Below are 22,961 nucleotides of genomic sequence, written 5' to 3' on the forward strand. Positions count from 1 at the left end.
AAGATCTTGAGAGTCTCTTGGACTGCAAGGAGATCCAACCAGTCTATCCTAAAGGAGGTCAGTCCTAGGATTTCTTTGGAAGGACTGATGTTGAAGCTGAAACTCCAGTACTTTGGCCACCTCATGTGAAGAGTTGACTCATTGGAAAAGACTCTGATGCTGGGAGAGATTGGGGGCAGGAGGAGAAGGGGACGACAGAGGATGAGATGGCTGGATGGCATCACTGAATCAATGGACATGGGTTTGGGTAGACTCTGCGAGTTGTTGATGGAGAGGGAGGCCTGGCGTGCTGCAGTTCATGGGGTTACAAAGAGTTGGACACGACTGAGCGACTGAACTGAACTGAACTAAGTGTTTAGAACAAGTTTCCTTTAAGTCCTAATAGGCATACAAGTACTTTATCTTATCCATAGTCTCAAATTTGATAGACAGTTTTTGATACATTTGCATACACACAGTAAGAATACAGTTTTGGGATCTGCGCTCAAATGAAGTCCTTTTACTCCCTGGATAATTTTCTAGTTCATAAAAGTAGTGTATTAAAACTAGTGTTTAACACTAGTTTTATAAAGGCTTTGTTTTCTTTTATGGTTTTGAGGAGACAAAAGAATTATCACACATTATTTATAATTACAAATGCCTAGCAGTTATTTCCTTCTTTAAATCCCTGGAAAATCCCCTAGGGAGGGTAAACTAGTCTTCAGACAGAGGATTCATTTCAAAGTCCTCTTTCTGATCATCAACTTGGGTCATACCTTTCTTCATACTGAGGAGGTTTCTCTCCTCAAACTCCCCCTACTTGGGTTGTTTCCCTCCTATTTTCATTAATCATATCCCAACCTTCCCTTTCCCAAACTGTTGTACTTGAGAAGTTTTTTCTTTTTTTTTTTTGACAAAATTTGTGTGGATTTTGCAATACTCTGAATTGTTTTTTCCCCAATATGCTTTATATTTGCTTTGAAGGAAGCAACCAGGATCATCATTTTACTCTACATAACTTTAAAAAAAAAAAGACTAGCTTAATACTTTGCCCTGTCTTAGAACACAAACATTTTTTGCCATTATAATAATTTTTCATTTTCAGCAAGTTATGTATCTTTTATCAAAACTTACAAAAAAAAGCTAGAGATGTCAGTCTTGAAATGACAAATGATATCTAAATAGAAATAGTACTAGATATGTTATTTATATTAATTAACTAGACATTGGATTTCCCCTCCATTAAACAATCTCTATATAAAGTCTGATCAAAATGGGGATTAGAGGGAAGAAATAAATAGACTTAGTAATAGAAGCCTGTGTAGCTATTCTGCTAAAAGTTTCAGAGTCATAAAGGATCTGCAGGCCCATGTTTAAGACGCATGTCACTTAAGAATAAAGAACTTATTAACAACTGTCATCTTGTACTTCACCTAATCAATTAATTAAAATATATATATCAGTCCATGTATAATAACAGTATGCAACAATGGGAGAAATTTGAGTTCTGTATCATAATTCTTCATTAAATCTTAGTTTCTGTTATATGGGTAAAGTTAAATGAAATATTCTAATCAATTTTGCTTAAGATGGAAATTTCATTTGATATCTGCATGACAGTGTATGCTTTAGGTTCCATTTATGAAAACGGCTTTGATTTAGGGGGAAAGGTAGAAAAATAGCTCAGAAGAGACAGAAAGAGCTGTGAAAACACTGACAAGATTAGGAACAAAGAAAATTACGATGAAGAGTTAGGTAAAGGAAAAACAGAACACCAGTTTTGGAGTATGCAGATAAGACCGCTAATTATATCTATAGCCATAAAGTAATTGATATTCTCCCAACATTATTACATACACACACACACACAGAAACCTTTTATAATATAATTAATCAAATAACATTTCAAGATAATTTAAAAACCAACTGGATTTAATTTTTGTAAACATCATTATAGCTAATATTACCAAGTCGTTCTCAGCATTGCCTAGGAGTGGACAAAGCTTCTATTAACTAATTCTATTATATTAATTTCTACCCTCTTATCCACTCTTCTGAACGTCTAATAAGTTTTTATGAGCTACTTAGAACAAGATAATGACTTCAATTTCAACAGGAAATAATAAAGGAGATACTTTTTCTGCTCTGTATTTGTTGTTTCATGTACTTTACCTGATTCTTGAGATCCAATTTGGGACATGGGCGACCTCCATTGTATGGTTTTTCTTTCAGCCATTTAGATCTAATTCTCACTCCAATCCCACAAGATGAACTGCAAGACCCCCAACTTGACCAGTCGCTTAACTTGCAATCAAATGGGCAAGGAATGACACATTCTTCTTGAATATAGCCTGGAAAAGATATAAAAGAAGTGAAGAAAGTCTGATCAAAATGTACTGATCAAATTTACTTTGTTTACTTTATTAGAGATCATATTACCTAACAATATTGCTGCAGGGGTTTCAATAAACAGACAAAAGATTTCCAAGAGAGATACATATGGTTACTTCTCCATTCCAAACTTGTGCCATCTGCTTACTTCATAGGCAAATTTGGGATTGAGGAAGGAAGAAGGGAAAAGTGCAAAGTCTTCCTTTCTAATAAGAAGAAATGAAGCAGCTCAGGGTTAATGATGGCACTATCTCCCCCTGCAATGGATCTACATTCCCTTTTCTGGGAACAGAGAGCATAATATAGTCAATCTCAGTGCCTTCGATCTGCAAAGCTTTCACAAAGAAAGATCTTGATTCTCACTGCTGTAGTGTGACTTGAATGAAGGAGGAGGGCAAAGACTGAACCACCGATTAGGAAGAGCAGGATACTACTGAAAGAAAAGAGGAATCGTGAAAGGCTGTACATGAGATACTGGACTGGAATCAAGAGGTGAAGGTTGAAATACAGTTGCAGATGTTCTAGCTTTCCTAGCTCTTATTCTGTCCTCAACCCACTTCTTGCTACAATTTTTCTCTGATTAACCATCACATCTACAGATCATTCCGTTCAGTTTAGTCGCTCAGTTGTGTCCGACTCTTTGCGACCCCATGAATCACAGCATGCCAGGCCTCCCTGTCCATCACCAACTCCAGGAGTTCACTCAGACTCACGTCCATCAAGGCAGTGATGCCATCCAGCCATCTCATCCTCTGTCGTCCCCTTCTCCTCCTGCCCCCAATCCCTCCCAGCATCAGAGTCTTTTCCAATGAGTCAACTCTTCACATGAGGTGGCCAAAGGACTGGAGTTTCAGCTTTAGCATCATTCCTTCCAAAGAACACCCAGGGCTGATCTCCTTCAGAATGGACTGGTTGGATCTCCTTGCAGTCCAAGTGATGCTCAAGAGTCTTCTCCAACACCACAGTTCAAAAGCATCAATTCTTTGGTGCTCAGCTTTCTTCACAGTCTAATTCTCACATCCATAAATGACCACTGGAAAAACCATAGCCTTGACTAGACGGACCTTTGTTGATAAAGTAATGTCTCTGCTTTTGAATATGCTATCTAGGTTGGTCATAACTTTTCTTCCAAGGAGTAAGCATCTTTTAATTTCATGGCTGCTGTCACCATCTGCAGTGATTTTGGTACCAGATATGTATTCCCAATTTCCATCTCTCCAATAAATTCTATGCCACCTACTGATACACTCTAACCAGATTCCCGATTCCCCTCAAATTTAACATGTCTAAAGCTGAGGTCACCGATTTTCTCCTAGAACATTCTAATTTTCTTATATTCCTTACCTTAATTAACTGCAGCATATCTGATTTCCATGTACTGGTGTATGAAGTTGCTCAGTCCTGTCTGACTCTGTGATCCCATGGACTGTAGCCTATGAGGCTCCTCAGACCATGGAATTTTCCAGGCAAGAGTACTGGAGTGGGTTGCCATTTCCTTCTCCAGGGGATCTTCCCGACCCAGGGATCGAACCCAGGTCTCCCGTATTGCAGGCAGACACTTTACCATCTGAGCCTCCAGGGAAGCCCATACTGGTGTATATACCTGTATAATCTCTTCCCTTTGAATCTGGGCAAGACCTGATTAGATTATGGTATGTGGCAAAAGGGAAGGGAATGCACAGATATTAATATGCCAAATTTTGAATTAATCCAAAGGAAGATTATTCTGAGGGGTCCTGAATTGATCAGGTGAAAATCTTTAAAAGAGTGATTGGGCTTTTTGTCTGTGTGTGTGTGTAGAACAAAATTCTCCTACTGGTCTTAAAGAAGCAAATAGCTGTGCTATAAAATGCTACAGTGTGGCCACAGTCCAGGGGACCACAGCCAGCTTCTAGGGCCTGAGGACAGCCCCTGGCTCTCAGCAAGCAAGAAAACAGGGGTCTCAGCTCTGCGGGTTTTAATACATGAAGATGATTCTGCCAACAATTACAAGGGAACTTGGAAGAGGAGTTTCCCTCAATCACACTGGGCAGAGTCTTAAATCTTGACTCACAACTTGATTACAGTCTGGTGAGACCCTTCAGCAAAGAATTTAGAGAGGCCACGGTTGTACTTCTGACCCATGGAAACTGTGAGATAATACATGTTTTGAAGTGCTATGTCTATGTTAATTTGTTATGCAGCAATTGAAAGCTAGCAGATTATCCAAAATAAAAAATATTTCAGTTACCTTAGACCAGCCTCCATCATTTTACACATATACTAATTAGTTCTTACGTTGAAGCATCACGACAATGTCCCCTACTCTATAATTCTTCTTTTCTTTAATTTTATTTTATTTTAAAACTTTACAATATTAGTTTTGACAAATATCGAAATGAATCCGCCACAGGTATACCTGTGTTCCCCATCCTGAACCCTCCTCCCTCCTCCCTCCCCATACCCTCCCTCTGGGTCGTCCCAGTGCACCAGCCCCAAGCATCCAGTATCGTGTATCGAACCTGGACTGGCGACTCGTTTCATACATGATATTATACATGTTTCAATACCATTCTCCCAAATCTCCCCACCCTATCCCTCTCCCACAGAGTCCATAAGACTGATCTATACATCAGTGTCTCTTTTGCTGTCTCGTACACCTATAATTCTTCTGGTTCATCCCTGGTTCAACTCTTTCTGACCCAGAATACTGAAATATTCTCCCCACGAGTCTCCTTTTCTCCTAATCATTCTCTTTGGTATTGGTCAGTCACTCTGAGGAAAAAGTTACTATTCTAAAATACATAATAATTTACACTAGTCCTTTTATAACCTTTGCTGATTCTCTATTGTCTTGAAAATAAAGTGACAACCACTTTGCAAAAACTATAAGATTTTTCATAAGTGGCTCTACACAAAGATTTTCAACGTTGGCCACAAAATATGTTCCCACTGGCCAGGTTATACTAGGGACTAATTCAACCAAATCTCAGAGGATGGGACCTAGGCAATGGTAGTTTTCAAAGATCCCCAGAGAATTCTAATGCGTAACCTAGTCTCAGAACAACCTCCCTGACTTGTTTTCCTCCTGCCCTTCCCTCTCCTATATCTTGAAATCTTTCCACATAGACTACTTCATCTTCTCCAATAATATTTATGCTTTTCCTCATGAAAACACCTGCTCTTCCTCTAACCAGTTTAGCTTTCATTATTTCCCTAGTGGCTCGGATGCTATAGTCCATGGGGTCGCAAGGAATCGGACACAACTTAGCGACTAACACATACACATACATACATACACACACACACACACACACACACACACACACACACACTTCAACTACTCTCTTGAAGTATGGTTGACCATCTGGCCCCATCACTCCTCTGCCATGCCCAGTCTGGCAAAACTTCAGATCTAAATTGGTCCAACTACATTCCTACCCTGTGCTTAATACTGGAAACCAAGTGGAGACTAAGGCAGTGCTAATGCCATACATTGCTTGGTGATTCTTCTGAGTTTTCTTCTCACTCCAGTTCCACATGACAGCTTTGCCAAACCTCCTCTCCTATTTTCAAACTTTTAAGATCTGTTCTTTTTCAGAAGAAATAGGAGTGAATACGAACTCTTTTAATTTCCTATGACTATATTTGTATGAACTTCCATATTTTTCTTCTATCTTCATATCACAATGGAAAAGATATGCATTTTCTTATATAAGCCATCTTTTCACCATTTTCTATCTCTCTACACTCTCTCACTCTCTAATTTTAGAGTTATATTTCTCATACATTAATACTAGAATGATTGTACATTCCCCAAATAACACTCACTGATAAGAAAGAGCACACTTTAAACACCTAAGTCATCAAGAGGGATCCCTCTGAGGTTGAAAACAAATTCTATTTGGGATTGTTAACATTCTCTATTGTTTATCATAGTTATAATTGTACAGTCATTACTAAGGAGTTTAAATTATTAATTTAGTACTAGGTGTATAAAACGGAGAAGCCTATGGCACCCCACTCCAGTACTCTTGCCTGGAAAATCCCATGGACGGAGCAGCCTGGTAGGCTGCAGTCCACGGGGTTACGAAGAGTTGGACATGACTGAGCGACTTCACTTTCAATTTTCACTTCTATGCATTGGAGAAGGAAATGGCAATCCAATCCAGTGTTCTTGCCTGGAGAATCCCAGGGACAGGGGAGCCTGGTGGGCTGACATCTTTGGGGTCGCAGAGTTGGACATGACTGAAGTGACTTAGCAGCAGCAGCAGCAGTAGCAGGTATATAAAAAATGCTAACTATAGGATTAACTAGAGGCCACAGGCATTACTTGGTTTTATAAAGAAACTGAGTCACAAAATTATTCCATTTGCTACTGAATGAAAAAAGTGGATTAGTAATTGAATGAAATTAATTTTTTCACTCAATTAATTTTCATGGTGTAAATGCTTCAAATATGAAATTTTAGGAGACTTCATATAAATTAACTTGTTAATCCTTGTGTGTCTACTTAGATTCTATGTTAAAGTAGATTTTGAATTAGATGCTCTTTTAAATCAAGGAGACTTAATATAAATATCTATATTTGCATATTGAAGGATTTTTAATTATAGGGTCTCTTAGTGATATGTTTTTTTTTCCCTGTGATAAGACATGAAACCAGAGGATCTCTATGAAAATCAAGGTCATAAATTCAATGAGTAAAATATAATTCTGAAATTCAACAGATTTGAGCAGTGGTGACATTTATTTTTCAAAAAAGTTATTGGCATGCTAGAGTATACCCCAAAGGAAAGACCATACTGAGAACCATTAATAACTGCATAGTTTTATACCTATCTTATAATACCTACAACTGTTGGTAGTAGAATATGATCAAATGTGACTACCTACAAGTTAACCTACCATAAGAGAATTCCAATTTCTGACTATGGAAACTTCAATAATGTTTTAAAAGTTCATTTCCATAAAACATACTACAGACTAACTGCCTTGGCAACATTCATAAATCTAAATCCAATTGCTATGAAAGAAGTACTTTTTCTACAAAAAATATTTTACACTATAATTTATAAGCAGAATGTGTTGCTTGGACCAACATTTTACTTGACCTGTGGATGCCTTCATGTTCTATTTTAGTTATCTGTATGCATATGAAATTGAGTATGAAGTAGTTATTACAAAATTATCAGTAGAGAATGCAACAACAGTGATTTTATAAGACATTGTACATAGTAGGTATTCCAAAAGTATCTATTGATATTACAGATAAAGATGAGCTGAATAAAATCTATTAATAGAATCTGTATGTTATAGCTGGAGGAATTGAATGACTTAACCCCAATAGGGCTGAAGCCCAGGAACCTGGTTTCAATCTATATTACTAACCCCCATATATTGCTCTTTGCTGCTGCTGCTGCTGCTAAGTCCCTTTAGTCATGTCTGACTCTGTGCGACCCCATAGACGGCAGCCCATTGCTCTTTAGGTTAGTTCAATAGATGTAGGTAAAAACACAGCTCTCTAAGTATGATGGCCTCATTAATAAGACCACTTCTCAGGATATTATGTGCTGTAGATATTTTTCTTTTAGCATTCAATTACTAACACTTCCCCTTCACACATCTCACTGTCCCCTGAAAATCTTGTTTTGGAAGATGTGAAAGAAGGAAATATTGATGATATTAAGCCTGAGGAAATAACCTAGGTTAATTTACTTATATTTTCCCACTGTGTAAAGTAATAGCAAACATCTGCCTAGATAGTGAATGTTCTATTGACTAACACTGCTAAAAGAATAAAAACACACTACCAAAAATAAAATGCTGCTCATCTCTTCCCCAGTTCAAAGTGAAAACCTGGGAGAACTTTGTGAGTTCGAATGATATCATGTCTTCATTTGTCCATATTTAAAGATTTATTTATACATTTTAGTCCTATTATTTATTTATTTTTTTAATTTTATTTTATTTTTAAACTTTACAATATTGTATTAGTTTTGCCAAATATCGAAATGAATCCGCCACAGGTATACCTGTGTTCCCCATCCTGAACCCTCCTCCCTCCTCCCTCCCCACCAGTGCACCAGCCCCAAGCATCCAGTATCATGCAATAAGTAAAATATACTGTACTTAAAAGTATGTGATGACTTAAGTCAGAATGGTTTAGATATTCTTCAGGAAAAATGGGGAAAGCATGGGGGCAGGTGTTTTATTATCACAGGAAAGAATTTGAGAAATTAGAGCAACACTATGCCATTGTTCTCAAGGGAAACACTGACAAAACATCTGTTTAAAATCTCAGTCCAGGTTTGATGCACGATACTGGATGCTTGGGGCTAGTGCACTGGGACGACTCAGAGGGATGGTATGGGGAGGGAGGAGGGAGGAGGGTTCAGGATGGGGAACACATGTATACCTGTGGCGGATTCATTTTGATATTTGGCAAAACTAATACAATTATGTAAAGTTTAAAAATAAAATAAAAAAAAAATCTCAGTCCATTAGCATGTGGCTAAGTAGTGTGCCGCACTACTAACTGAAGTGCCAGTTTGCTGGTGTGCATTTATATTTTGAACTGAGAATACTGCTCATAAACAGCAGTTACGTTCTTTCAAAGATGCAGTCTTTCAAAAATGGGCCCAACAGTGTTTAGGCATCTGGAGGCCTGAGAAGGGAAGAGTTGGAAAGCACCTAAAGTACCATTGTTTCTTCCTTTAAAATTTTGATTTATGGCATGGAAGAATTGATGTTTTTGAACTGCAGTGCTGGAGAAGATGCTTGAGAGTCCCTTGGACAGCAAGGAGATCAAACCAGTCAATCCTAAAGGAAATCAACCCTGTATATTCACTGGAAGGATTGATGCTGAAGCTCCAATTCTTTGGAGCTGATGCGAAGAGCCACCTGATGTGAAGAGTCACTTGATGGGAAGAGCTGACTCATTGGAAAAGATCTGATGCTGGGAAAGATTGAGGGCAGGAGGAGAAGGGGATGATAGAGGATGAGATGGTTGGATGGCATCACCGACTCAATGGATGTGAGTTTGAGTAAACTCCGGGATATAGTGAAGGACAGAGGAACATGGTGTGCTGCAGTTCATGGGGCTGCAAAGAGTCAGACACAACTGAGCAACAGAATAACAATAGCAACAACAAAAAGAACAGTTTTGAATATATACTCCCTACTGGTAGAAGAATATCTTTACTGCATATATGAAAACCCATCAGCACAGACTCTCTAATATTAACCATTATAAAATATGGTTATGGTACTGCAAATAACAAAGTAGCTTATTTGGATCCACAACCTCATCAGATACCTGAATGCAGCTAAATAAGAAATCATACAAAGTTCTAATAATCACATTAAGGAAAAAGTTTTCTGGATTCCCTAAAACTCAAATATTTCATAGCATTATGTATTAAATTTTATTACATCTACCAGAAAGAAAATCATCTAAGTGTCAACTATTTTTCTTAATTAAAAATATAATTTATTGGTGAACTTTCAGATGAAAAGCTATTGAAAGTCATTAAGGTCAAAAGCTTCAACTTATAGACTGGTCAGAATTAGAAAGGGAACTTGAATCCAGACTTGATGGAGATACACAGCTCACAATCAAGTAAGAAAAAATCATTATTATGACCTCAGAATGTTCTCTTTGGTTCTAGAGTGACAAATCAGAAAATCAACCCTGGCCCTAAAGAAATTCACATTTTGCTAGAAAGCTGTCTTACAAATAAGAAAAAAAAACACATAGTATATAATCAATGACTTTAACTATATGATACAAATAATATATATAAATCATACAACAATCTGAGGTAACAAATGGATTCTGGCTTCAACTGTCCATCACATGAAAATAAAAGATTGGCACATTTTTTTAGGAAGCACAGGTTTTTGAGTAATTGCTCAACCTGGTTCACTTACTCAAAGTAAATGTATCAGTGTCAATTTAATCAATCAATCAAATCATATAAAGAACTGATCTTCTAAATTGAATTACCCAGGTAATTTAATATAGATGGTATCTGCAGGTGTTCATATAGACAGAGTTTCAGCATTAATAGCCTCGTATCTGGCTCCTCTAGGCAGACAGAAGAGATATTTTGCTCTTAGAAGGTATTAAGGATGTTAGGACAAATGAAACACTAGACAGAAACATTTGAACCATTTGAACCATTCACTTAGGACTGTATGTACCAAAGCAGTTTTTATCATTACTGCAAATAAATGCTGTTAGAATTAAAGTGACTGAATGCTTTAACCACATAATAAACTTGGCATTTGAAATACTGCAAAGCTGAAGACTGCAGACAAGACAATATTACTGGGTAATTTGTAGGACTGTGGCTGCAAGAGCCTGTATAAAGTCCTCTCATGACATCTCCTTGCCCTGAGAAAATCTTGACTTAAATTACACCAATCAGTAATTTACATTTTCTTTCAAAGTTCTGAGAGCTGATCTCAGAGCACATCTGAGACACTTATTCTTGTCATGTCATCAGTGCTATTCTCCAAATACTTTTGGTTTTGCTTCTGGTCACATGGCATGATTACACTTCCCTGCCTCTAGAATTGAGATGTGATCTTCTTGCTTTATCCAGTGAAGTGTAAGTAGAAGTGAAGTGTGTCCATTCCAGGTGGCAGCTTTAGGAGCTCAAGTGTATGGATTTCCCCAGTGGTCCTGTGGCTAAGACTCCACACTCCCAATGCAGGGGACCTAGGTTCAATCCCTGGTCTGGGAACTAGATTCCACATGCTGCGACTAAGACCAGGAGCAACCAAGTAAATTAATTAAGTAATGAATTATTTTTAATAAAAGAGAGTTGGACTGTAATTTGTCCCCCCCTTTCTTTCTATATACCAGAGGGTCCAAAAACACCAGCCAATGCACAATGGACATGGATACTGAATGATTTTAATGGCTTTCAATCTCTGGGATTTTGAAACTGTCAGTTTCATTTGTTACCATACCATAACCTATCTTATCCTAATGCATCAATAGTGGCATAAGAAAGTATATCTTCAGAAGATCAAGTAAAGAGCACTCAGTTCAGTTCAATTCAGTCGCTCAGTCATGTCCAACTCTTTGCAACACCATGAATCGCAGCACGCCAGGCCTCCCTGTCCATCACCAACTCCCAGAGTTTACGCAAACTCATGTCCATCGAGTCGGTGATGTCATCCAGCCATCTCATCCTCTGTTGTCCCCTTCTCCTCCTGCCCCCAATCCCTCCCAGCATCAGGGTCTTTTCCAATGAGTCAACTCCTCGCATGAGGTGGCCAAAGTATTGGAGTTTCAGCTTCAACATCAGTCCTTCCAATGAACACCCAGGACTGATCTCCTTTAGGATGGACTGGTTGGATCTCCTTGCAGTCCAAGGGACTCTCAAGAGTCTTCTCCAACACCACAGTTCAAAAGCATCAATTCTTTGCTGCTCAGCTTTCTTCACAGTCCAACTCTCACATCCATACATGACCACTGGAAAAACCATAGCCTTGACTAGACGGACCTTTGTTGGCAAAGTAATGTTTCTGCTTTTTAATATGCTATCTAGATTGGTCATAAAAATATTTAGAGTAGTTTGAGCATCTATACATAATGTCCTAGGAAAATAAGATTAACTTGTATCAGTAGTTAGCACAGTCTGAATGGCAGCACAATCCAATAAGAATGTGACTTTGCAAAAGTTGAGCCTATAGATACGTATTTCAGGAAAATGTATAATTTATTATTTTAAAAAAGGACTAGTGATATGGATTATAAATCAAGATCTGACCTTATGTGATCTGGAATAAAATATTAAATCTCAATCATTCAATTTTCTCTTGTGAAAATAAAAATGTAAGAATGCATGTCTTTTTTTTAAATTCTCTTTAATACTGTAAGGTCAAAAATATAATAAGCAGGAGTTAGTGGAAAAATAACATATAATACAAGCAGCATATTAATATTTTACCATTACTAAAAGCTATATAGCAAGGTAAAAATGTTTTTTCCTTATCTTGTTTCTGTGCTAGTGATTGATAGAGAACATAATTCTGTAAAGATGCTTAAGCAGAAAAATTATAGGGTAATAATTTTCAAATTTGGGTGCCATTTCTCATTCCAGATCATTTCCATATAAATTAAAGGCTAAGATAACATTGACAAAATGAGCAATTTTTTACTGGATCAGTAAATCAATTGTGTTTTGAGTCCATCTCTATCTTTCCAAGTCTGCTGCCACCAGCCAAGGCCAGATGCTCGTTATCTCTCACCTGGACTATTATAATGGCTCCTTAACTGGACTCCAGGTCTCCAATCTCTTTTAACCCATTCCATATCTGATCACATGAAAGAATACAGGAGGAGTCTACCTAGAAAGCTCCACTTTGGAAAAGGTGCATGCAAGAGAGAGGTCCTGAAGTTTAAACTTCACTGAGTGGATTGAGTTCTATGGCCATCAGTACCCTGCATCTTACGAGCACCAGCATTTAAACATAATTCCTAAAGGTGGCAATAAGAGACATCAAAAATACCTACTACAGAATGAATACCTAGAAAGAGGCAGATGACAACATCCTCATTCAGAGCCAACTTCCTGCAAGCCCTAGGGCACAGAATAAAGCTCATTCTGTGCTGAGGTGTGCATAGAATAAACTTCAGAATGAAACATCAATTATTTTTTTATTTGCTGGAATGTTGAGTCATCCAGACAGTGATTTTTATCCATGAACAATGAAATAAGTTGTTATTAAAGATTCTAAATTATGGATTACACGACCAATCAAATTTACCTCCAAAAGTTTGCTTTTGCCAAAGAACTGCATCTTTCACTGAGCTAATGCAGAAATCAATGTACTGGAATGAATTCATAGCACATTAACTCTTTGCAAGTTACTATAAAAAACCTTTTAAAATATCACCAAGGTGTAAAATTAGATAGGACTCCTAGCCTTGATTTATACTGCATGCTGATAATGGTGAATTTGTTTCACTCACCAATAAATTTGTTTCCTAATGGATTGTGGATCAGCCAGTCCAGAGATTTACATTTAGGTTTCTCTTGTCTTCTATAGACAAATAGATATCTGATGATTTTATTTACTGATATTTCATGATATAACTGCTAAATGAACAGAAGAAGATGCAAAGAAAGGGTGAGATGTTTACTTTTCCTATAAGAAAATTGAAATAGTCAATAATCTTCTAGTTATAGTAATCATGTCAAGGAACTGCAGATGATTCCAATTCACAAAGAGAAAGGGCCTTTTACATCAAGAGAAAGTCTCAAGAGTGACCAGAAGTGTCTTTCAGAAGAGAGAACAAAAAGTGACAGAAAAGAGTTTATTCAATTCCTGGGGTTGTCATAATCAATAGTCACAAACTTGGTGGCTTAAAAAAGCAGAAAATATCCTCTCATAGTTCTAGAGGCTGGGAGCCTGAAATTAAGGTATTGGTAGGGCTGTGCTGCCTGCAAAGTCTGTGGAAGAAAACCCCCTTCCTTGCCCTTCCAGCTCCTGATGACTCTAGGCATTCCTTGGCTTGTGGGAGCACACCCTCAGTTGCTGTCTTCTCTCCACAAGGTCGTCTTCCCCGAGTGCCTGTGTCTCAAACCTCCCTCTCCTTCCTCTTAGAAGGATGTCAGTCATTGGATTTAGAGTACAGCCTAAATCCAGGATGATCTCATCTTAATTTCCTTGTCTTAATTATATCTGCAAACAACTTGGTTGCAAAAAAGGTCACCTTCACAGGTACTGGAGGTACTTTAATGTATTTAACATATTTTGGTGGACAAAATTCAACCTCTTAGAGAGAGGAATGAAGACTATGGTAAGAAAGAGAGTTAACACACGGATGACGGTTTGACCTTGGTATCATGCCTTCCTAGGCCTATCCCCCATTTTAACAGGAGCTATCTAAATCTTCTGTTGTTGTTTAGTCACTAAGTTGTGTCCAACTCTTTTGTGACCCCACAGACTGTAGCCTGCCAGGCTCCTCTGTGTGTGGGGTTTTCCAGGCAAGAATACTGGAGTGGGTTGCTGTGCCCTCCTCCAGAGGATCTTCCTGACACAGGGATCAAATCCACATCTTCTGCACTGCAGGCAGAATCTTTACCACTGAGCCACTGGGTGGCTAAATTTTCTCAGCTGCAGTTTTTTGGGAATATTTTTAAACATTATACTTATTTATGTATTTGGTGGGGTCAGGTCTTAGTTGCAGCCTGAGGGAACTTTGTTGAAGTGCACGGATTTTCCAGTTGTGGTCTGCGGACTCAGTAGTTGTGGCTCATGGACCCATTTGCCCTGCAGCATGTGGTATCCTAGTTCCCCGCCAGAGACTGAACTCACATCCCCTGCACTGCACGATGGATTCTTAACCACTGGACCACCAGTGAAGCCCTCAGGTTCACTTGTATCATCTAAAACAAAGATTGGACAATTGTGACTTGCAGGTCAAATTCAAATGGACTCTTTTTTAAGTAGTTTTGTTGGAATAGAGACACAATCATTTAAGTGCTGTGTACAGTGACTTTTCCACTGAAACAGCAGAGGTGCCTAGCAGTGATGGAGACAGTATGACCCACAAAGCTAAAAATATTTGTCATCTAGATCTTCACAACAATGTTTGCAACATCAGATTTATAAAATGGGAATAGTAATAGTGCCCACCGCATAAGATTATTATGAGGATTAATTGGGCGCTCAAAACAGTGTGGACCACACAGTGAGCACTCAGGTTCCATAAGATAGGGACAGTGCCATGGTGGATAACAGTATGGGCTTGAAAATGGGAAAGAGCTAATTTCAAAGTCAACCAGGACGCTTACTACTAGTGGTGTTAATTTGCAGCTGTCACTGAACCCCTTCAAGCCTCAACGTTCACATCTGCCAGATGGAGGTAATTATTACCGACTTCAAAGAATTGCTTTGTGCATTAGAGCGTCTGGAATGCGGAATTAACCATGGCTACTACTATTTCCCGGAGAAGGCAATGGCACCCCACTCCAGTACTCTTGCCTGGAAAACCCCATGGACAGAGGAGCCTGGTGGGCTGCAGTCCATGGGGTCGCTAAGAGTCAGATACGACTGTGCGACTTCACTTTCACTTTTCACTTTCATGCACTGGAGAAGGAAATGGCAACCCACTCCAGTGTTCTTGTCTGGAGAATCCCAGGACAGGGGAGCCTGATGGGCTGCCGTCTATGGGGTCGCACAGAGTCGGACATGACTGAAGCGACTTAGCAGCAATACTATTTCCAGGCGGCACTAGTGGTAAAGAACCTTCCTGCCAATGCAGATGTAAGAGATGCATGTTTGATTCCTGGGTGGGGAAGGTCCCCTGGAGGAGGGCATGGCAACCCACCTCAGTATTTTTGCCTTGAGAATCCCCATGGACAGAGAAGCCTGGCAGGCTATGGTCCATAGGGTTGCAAAGAGTCAGACACAACTGAAGCAACTTAACAAACAGCATCGACTACTATTCTTATTCATTACAAAGAAGTTATGGTATCATCTTTGGTGTATGAAATGGAGATGGGAGGTAGGAAGACAGTCCCAACTTGAGAAATCACATATAGGGGAAGATCCAACATCTTGAGTCTTTGCAAAAAGTTACTTTCACATCAAGACCCAGACCTCTATTTCATAGGGGAATGAGGAAAGTGTGCATATGAATTTTTGTCTGTTGAACAAACAAACAGAACAGACAATGATCATCTTTCAGTACATGACAACTAATAATCCCATGCCAATTATACTAGAAATATCTAGAATATTGAACAAACAGAGCTTGAAGGTCACTAGAGACTGAAGTGACGTTATAAGATTTTAAAGAAAAACACATTGAGAGTAAGAACAAGCACAGGACCTGTCAGGCAATCACGTGCTTAATATAGGTCAAGTATTATCATTATTATTGGAAGAAGTTCCTCCCTAATAACCTTGCAGCATCTGTTATTGCAATGCCCATCCAGCATGACAACTATAAGCCATGATTACCCTTTGCTTCATATTGGAAACTCGAAGTATTCGAGTAACAAGCAGACTATATTCTGCTATACAATTTCTGCTAATTAAATTTCTTTATTGTGGTATTCTCTGCCTCACATTCCCAGTTGGGATAAATCCCAAGGGAATATGGGACTATACAACTTGATATAGTCCATTAAAAACTTAAGGGGGTGAGGGATAAATTAGGAGCTTGGGGTTAACACATTAGTACAAATAAAACAGATAAATCACAAGGACCACTGCTTAGCACAGGGAATTAAATTCCATATCTTGTAATAGCCCATAATGGAAAAGCATTTGAAATAGGTATGCATAACTGAATCACCCTGTTACACATCTGAAACTAACACAACACTGCAAATCAACTACACTTCCAAAAATAAATAAATAAAATTTGAAAAAAAATTAACTTGGGGAAGCAAGACTACAAATTTACTGCATAAGTTTGTGAAAAATCTATTTCTCCTTCACTGTGAGAGAAAGTATAAATTGTATAGGCTATTTTTCCCTTCACTTTTAGTGAGATATAATTGAAATACAGCACTATATACATTTAAGGCATAAAACATAATGATTTGACTTACATACATCATGAAATGATTATCACCATAAGTTAAGTGAACATCCATCATCTCACAGAGAAGCACATTATCATCCCCAGTTTTAACCAATCATGTTCCTCCTTCTGTTCCCCATCCTACTCCTTTGTTAAAGTCCCAGCTGTTTTGAAATGACTTACAGGGACTTCTATAATCTACTGCTTCAGTGTCTCTCCATTATGAAACTCTGTACCTTTACAATGTCCAACAGGTGGTAGTAAGTTCAAAATATGGAGATATAATTCAGGAAGCACTGAAGACAGCTTCTTTTGTTCTACTTCATGCTCTATACAACCATCCTAGCTTTATAGGGATATCTTTACAATTATCAGGGTTTCCCTGATAGTTCTCTTGGTAAAGACTCTGCCTGCCATGCTGGAGACACCGGTTTGATTCCTGGGTCCAGAATATCCACTGGAGAAGAGATAGGCTACCCACTCCAGTATTCTTGGGCTTCCCTTGAGGCTCAGCTGGTAAATATGCCCGCAATGCAGGAGGCCTGGGTTTGATCCCTGGGTTGGGAAGATCTCCTGGAGAAGGGAAAACTACCCACTCCAGTATTCTAGACTGGAGAACTGCATGGACCGTATAGTCCATGGGGTTGCAAAGAGTTGCACAGGACTGAGACTTTCACTTTCCTTTCCTCACAATCATCATGTAAACTGTGTATATTTCAGAGTGTAACTCTGGTCCAAGAATGTGCTGAGTATGCCATCTGGAGTTAACATGTCTGTATTCATCCTTCCAGCGTCCCAAAAGATGATTCAGAAAAAGAAATGAGATAAAATCCTCAAGTCTTATCATTTAAGAGGATTGAGATAGTACCAACTAAGGTATTTTAAGGTATGATTTTTGTCTTGGAGCTGTTGGAAATAATCAAGTGAAACCAGCCCACACCTGGATTAAGCAGAACTCCAGGGACATAATACAGACAGCAGACCTAAAAATTTTGTTCTAGCATTGATTCCATATATGAGACTCAAAATCTGAGAGTTGTCAACAGTACAATTATAAATGTAGAGGTATAGAAATGGAAAGCAAAAGTAAAAAGCAGTTGGAAGGAGAAAATATCCTTAGAGTTCAAAGACTCTCAGCTATTAGTGTTTTGGTATATTTGTCCTTATTTTGTTAATGTTATTGTTTTTAGTGTTGTTGTTGGTTTTCTTTTTGGTAAATTATATTAATACTATCTTACTATCTACCTAATAATCATACTGTAGCACAGGTGCCATAACAGGCTATTTGCACCATTCATTGATGAGTTAAGACTGGAGTAAAGCCTAGACAGTTTATCACTATGGGAAAAGAAATATAAAATGATAAATACGTGTAAAAGATAGAATAATATGCAGTGCCCCCAAAAGAATAAACAATTCTGCATACAGAAGAATGAATAGAGGCAGTTAATATGTTAAGAGATGCATTCTGGAACCAAATTGCCTGGAAGAGAAAACAAGCTTGACATTCTTAGTTGAGCAAGCTTGTGCAAGATCCTTAACCTCCCTATTCCTTAATTTCCTTTGGAAGGACTGAAGCTCCAATACTTTGGCCACCTGATGCAAAAAGTCAACTCGCTGGAAAAGATGTGGAAACTGGGAAAGCTCGAGGGCAAGAGGAGATGGGCGCAACAGAGGATGAGATGGTTGGATGGCATCATTGACCCAATGGAAATGAGTTCAAGCAAACTCCTGAAGATAGTGAAGGACAGAGCAGCCTGGCATGCTTCAGTCCATGGGGTCTCAAAGAGTCAGACACAACTTATTGATTGAATAACAACAACCTGATGATAAAACTAACATCTAATTTAGACTATTGATAAGAACAACATGAGTTAACAAAGAACATTTAGAGACAGGTATAGCCTATTTTCGGAGAAGGCAATGGCAACCCACTCCAGTACTCTTGCCTGGAAAATCCCATGGATGGAGGAGCCTGGTAGGCTGCAGTCCATAGGGTCGCTAAGATTCGGACATGACTGAGCGACTTCACTTTCACTTTTCACTTTCCTGCATTGGAGAAGGACATGGCAACCCACTCCAGTGTTCTTGCCTGGAGAATCCCAGGGACGGGGGAGCCTGGTGGGCTGCCATCTATGGGGTCGCACAGAGTCAGACACGACTGAAGAGACTTAGCAGCAGCAGCAGCATAGTCTGTTTTAAATGTTCAACAGATGTTAGTTATCATTATCAGGGAACAAACAAATAGCACTGCCACGTGGTTCAGCAGTTCCAGTACCGGGCATATATACAAAGAAAATTAAATCAACGTGTTGAAGAAACATCTAGACTCCCATGTTCATTGCAGCATTACTCAAAATAGCCAAGATATGGAAACAATCTGTCTGTCCATCCATGGATGAATGATAAATAAAATGTATACACAAACAAGGAAATATTATTCAACCTAAGAACGAAATCTTGCTATTTGTGACATCATGGATTAACTTGGAGGGTGTTACATTTTGTGTTGCTGGCATGCTTGGTGGTGTCAGACTTTTTGCAACTCCATGTACTATAGCCTGTTAGGCTTCTCTGACTGTGGAATCATCCTGCCAAGAATACTGGAGTGGGTTGCCATTTCCTCCTCCAAGGGATCTCCCCAACCCAGGGATCTAACCCACTTCTCCTGTGGCTCCTACATTGGCAGGCAGATTCTTCACCACTTGAGCCACCTGGAAGCCCTGGAGAGTGTTATGCTAAGTGAAATAAGCCAGACACAGAAAGAAAAATACTACATAATTTCACTTACATGTGGAATCTAAAAATAGTTGAACTCATAAAATCACAGAGTAGAATGGAAATTGCCAAAGGTTACAGAGTTGGGGCAGTGGGGAGATGCTGGCCAAAGGAGACATTTCATTTGCACAAGATGAAAATCTGAAGTACAACATGGTAGTTAATAATATTGCATTATATACTTGAAAACTGCTGAGAGTAGATCTCAGTTATTTTTACCATACATACAAAAAATGCTAACTATGTATGGTGATGTATATGTTTATAAGCTTGACTCTGGGGAGTAGTTCACTATGTATGTGTTTATCAAAACATCAAATTGTACACCTTAAATATATACAAACTTACGTGTCACTTTTACTCCAACAAAGGTAAAAAAGTAAGATGGTTATATACTCTAAATGTACATCAAAACAAGCTAAATAATTATATTCACACTTCAGGAACACATAGGCTTCAATATAAACAGATGTAGAGAGGGCTGGAAGGTTATAAATTAAATATGAGGGAAGCTAATAGGATTGGAGATACAGAGTGATAGGGGAAATTATAAAACTAAATTAAAAATAAAAGAAGGATGTACATGGACTTAAAATGAGAGAATGCAGCACCTTAGTCAGATCCTCTCTCCAGGAATTTTAAATGAGAAACACAGAGAAGTAGGTAGATACAGAGGAGGAAGGCAAAGGCGAGGTTGTCAAGCAAGACTCAGCAGACCAAAGGCACGTTCATGAAAATGAGAGTCATACTGCGGGGAATAGAAGCAAAGGGCGGAACTGGCACCACTGTATGTTTCCTCCTGAGGTGGAGGGAGTTCTCTTTGCTCCCTTAGCTCTCCACGTACCTAGCAATGAGCCCTAAGACCTGAGGTTATTTGTTTGTCTTCATCCTTTGAAATTAAAAATAGTCTAATACTACACCTGTCTGATGCGACACTTCAAAGAAAATTTGCCTAGGGCATACATGACAAAGTGCTTTGGTTCAACTTGAGACATAAATTATAAAAACGCTGAAAACTACTATAATGACCTTCAAGATAACTGTTATTTTTGTCCTGCTCAAAGCCCCACAGGGGACAATTGCTGGGACAGAAATGGGAAAAATGGTGTATTTAAGATCTCTGTGCCTAAAATCCACTGTTCCACCCCCTTGTATCATGTCAAGAGTTTGAAAATTTTTTAATATTTTAATTTCTTCCAAGGAGATAAGACATCAAGAGTAAGGGTGTGTGGGCCTTGAGATTTTATTCCTGTTAAACAGGTGTTGTAAAATAATAAAAGCAAAGCCCTGAGCAGATTGCCTATACATAACATGCATTAAAAAAGCTAAAATCTTAACCTTCCCCAATCACGGCTCCAATATCCAAGAAAAACCTACCAAACATGTAAAATGAATTGATTGCTACTTATATAGATGACATAAGTGAAAAGGAATAGAAGAGAAATCTGGAATGAAGTTCCTGGGACTTAATAGCCTTAGATATGAGGATAAGGCCCTTAGGGGGATACCGATGGTACTATTTTTTGTTTGTGTGTTTGTTTGTTTGTTTCCCAAGAAGAAGCCTTTGGCAAAGAAGAGGAAGGAGAATATAGAAAGTAAAATGCTAGTAGTATAGATACTACTGAAGATAATAACTGAGTATTTTTGCTAACAAACTCATGGAGGAGGACATGGCAACTCACTCCAGTATTCCTGCTTGGAGAATTCCACGGACAGAGGAGCCTGGCGGGCTATAGCCCATAGGGTCACAAAGAGTTGGGATACAACTGAAGCAACTTAGCTAGCAGTAGCAGGCTTAGAAATATAATAAATGTTTTGGCAAACAATTAAGTACAAAGTGGAGAATCAAAGAATATTTTGCAACTCGCATGAACTATAGGAATTTAAGCAAAATTTGAAGTAGAGGGGAAAAAAATGGACAAGAAAAGTATAAAACTGAGCACAAGACTAAAATCAAGGGTAGAGGAGGCTCAAGTTTCCGTAAAGAAAGTAGAAGAGGGGGACCTCCCTGGCAGTCCAGTGGTTAAGACTTTGCCTTAGTGCAGGCTTGATCCCTGGTTGGGGAACCAAGATCACACAAGACTCCTGGCCAAAAAACCAAAACATAAGATAGAAGAAACACTGTAACAAATTCAATGAAGATTTTTAAAATTGTCCACAACAAAAAAGAGAGTAGGTAACAGAACAATAACTGAAGAACAGTAATTGTAGCCAATATTATCTGTAGACCAACACACAGAATATGGAAAGCAAACACAGTAAAACTAAAATGTGGATTAAATCAGGGTAGGAAATATATCCCACAGTTACATCCCTATGGTGTCCAACCAGGCCCCTGAATAGCATCACTATATGAAAGGAACAATGAGCTGTTAAGGGACCCACCCTCACTGGGCTCTGTGCAGCTTGGCCTGGGATTCAGGTCACTGAGATTCTACCTTCTCCCAGTCTGGCTAGAGTTAGTCAAGAGGAGGTTAACATAAAGCCATGGAAGTGGCCAATTCTGGCAAAAGCCCATAAATATATATTAAAGAGTAATTTGGTACTTTAAAATAGAAGTGGGCATTGGGCATCAAAATGAGCTCATGTGCATGCATGCAAAGTCACTTAGTCATGTCCTATTCTCTGTGACCCCATGGACTGTAGTCTGCCAGGCTCCTCTGCCCTTGGGGATTCTCCAGGCAAGAATATTAGAGTGGGCTCTCTTGCCCTCCTCCAGGGAATCTTCCCGACTTCGGGATCAAACCCATGTCTCTTATGTCTCCTGCACTGGCAGGCAGGTTCTTTACCACTAGCACCACCTGGCTGAGATCAATTCAGAGAAAGCTATTAATATCTTTTTCTTTTCTTTTTTTTTGATAGATTACTAGACTAGTAGAGAAGAAAGGAGAAGATGCCATAGGTAGAAAGCAATATACCACCCCCCCAAATCCCTCCTGACACCATCATAAACAACTAAAAGGAGCTGGATGAATTTCTATAGTTATGCAATGTTGATTAATGGATCAGGGCCATCCTGAGGGATGGCTCCATGTAGCTGGATGCTGAGGGGGAAATGCTTGGCTCTTTTTTGTTTAGCATTTTGATTAACACCTCAGATGAAGACGCAGATGGCAAGCTTATCAAATTTGGGGATGATATAAGGCTGAGAGTTATAGCTAATATGTTGGATGTCAGAATCAAGATTTAGAGAGCTTAACAAGCTGGAATAATGAGCTACAACTAAGAATATGAAAGGCAACACAGTGGGAAGCATAGTTTTGCATTATGGTGTCCA

General features: G+C 38.8%; 1 protein-coding gene across 1 annotated transcript in view; it reads right to left on the bottom strand.

Moving 5' to 3' along the window:
- The window catches only part of THSD7B (thrombospondin type 1 domain containing 7B), a 1,073,031-nt gene that overhangs the window by 267,484 nt on the left and 782,586 nt on the right, over positions 1–22,961 (bottom strand). The window contains exon 15 of the mRNA XM_070768428.1: positions 2,152–2,330. Coding sequence (XP_070624529.1) covers positions 2,152–2,330 — 179 coding nt within the window. The remainder of the gene's footprint in view (positions 1–2,151; positions 2,331–22,961) is intronic.

Source organism: Bos indicus, chromosome 2 (genome assembly GCF_029378745.1).
Source record: "Bos indicus isolate NIAB-ARS_2022 breed Sahiwal x Tharparkar chromosome 2, NIAB-ARS_B.indTharparkar_mat_pri_1.0, whole genome shotgun sequence".
NCBI lineage: Eukaryota > Metazoa > Chordata > Mammalia > Artiodactyla > Bovidae > Bos > Bos indicus.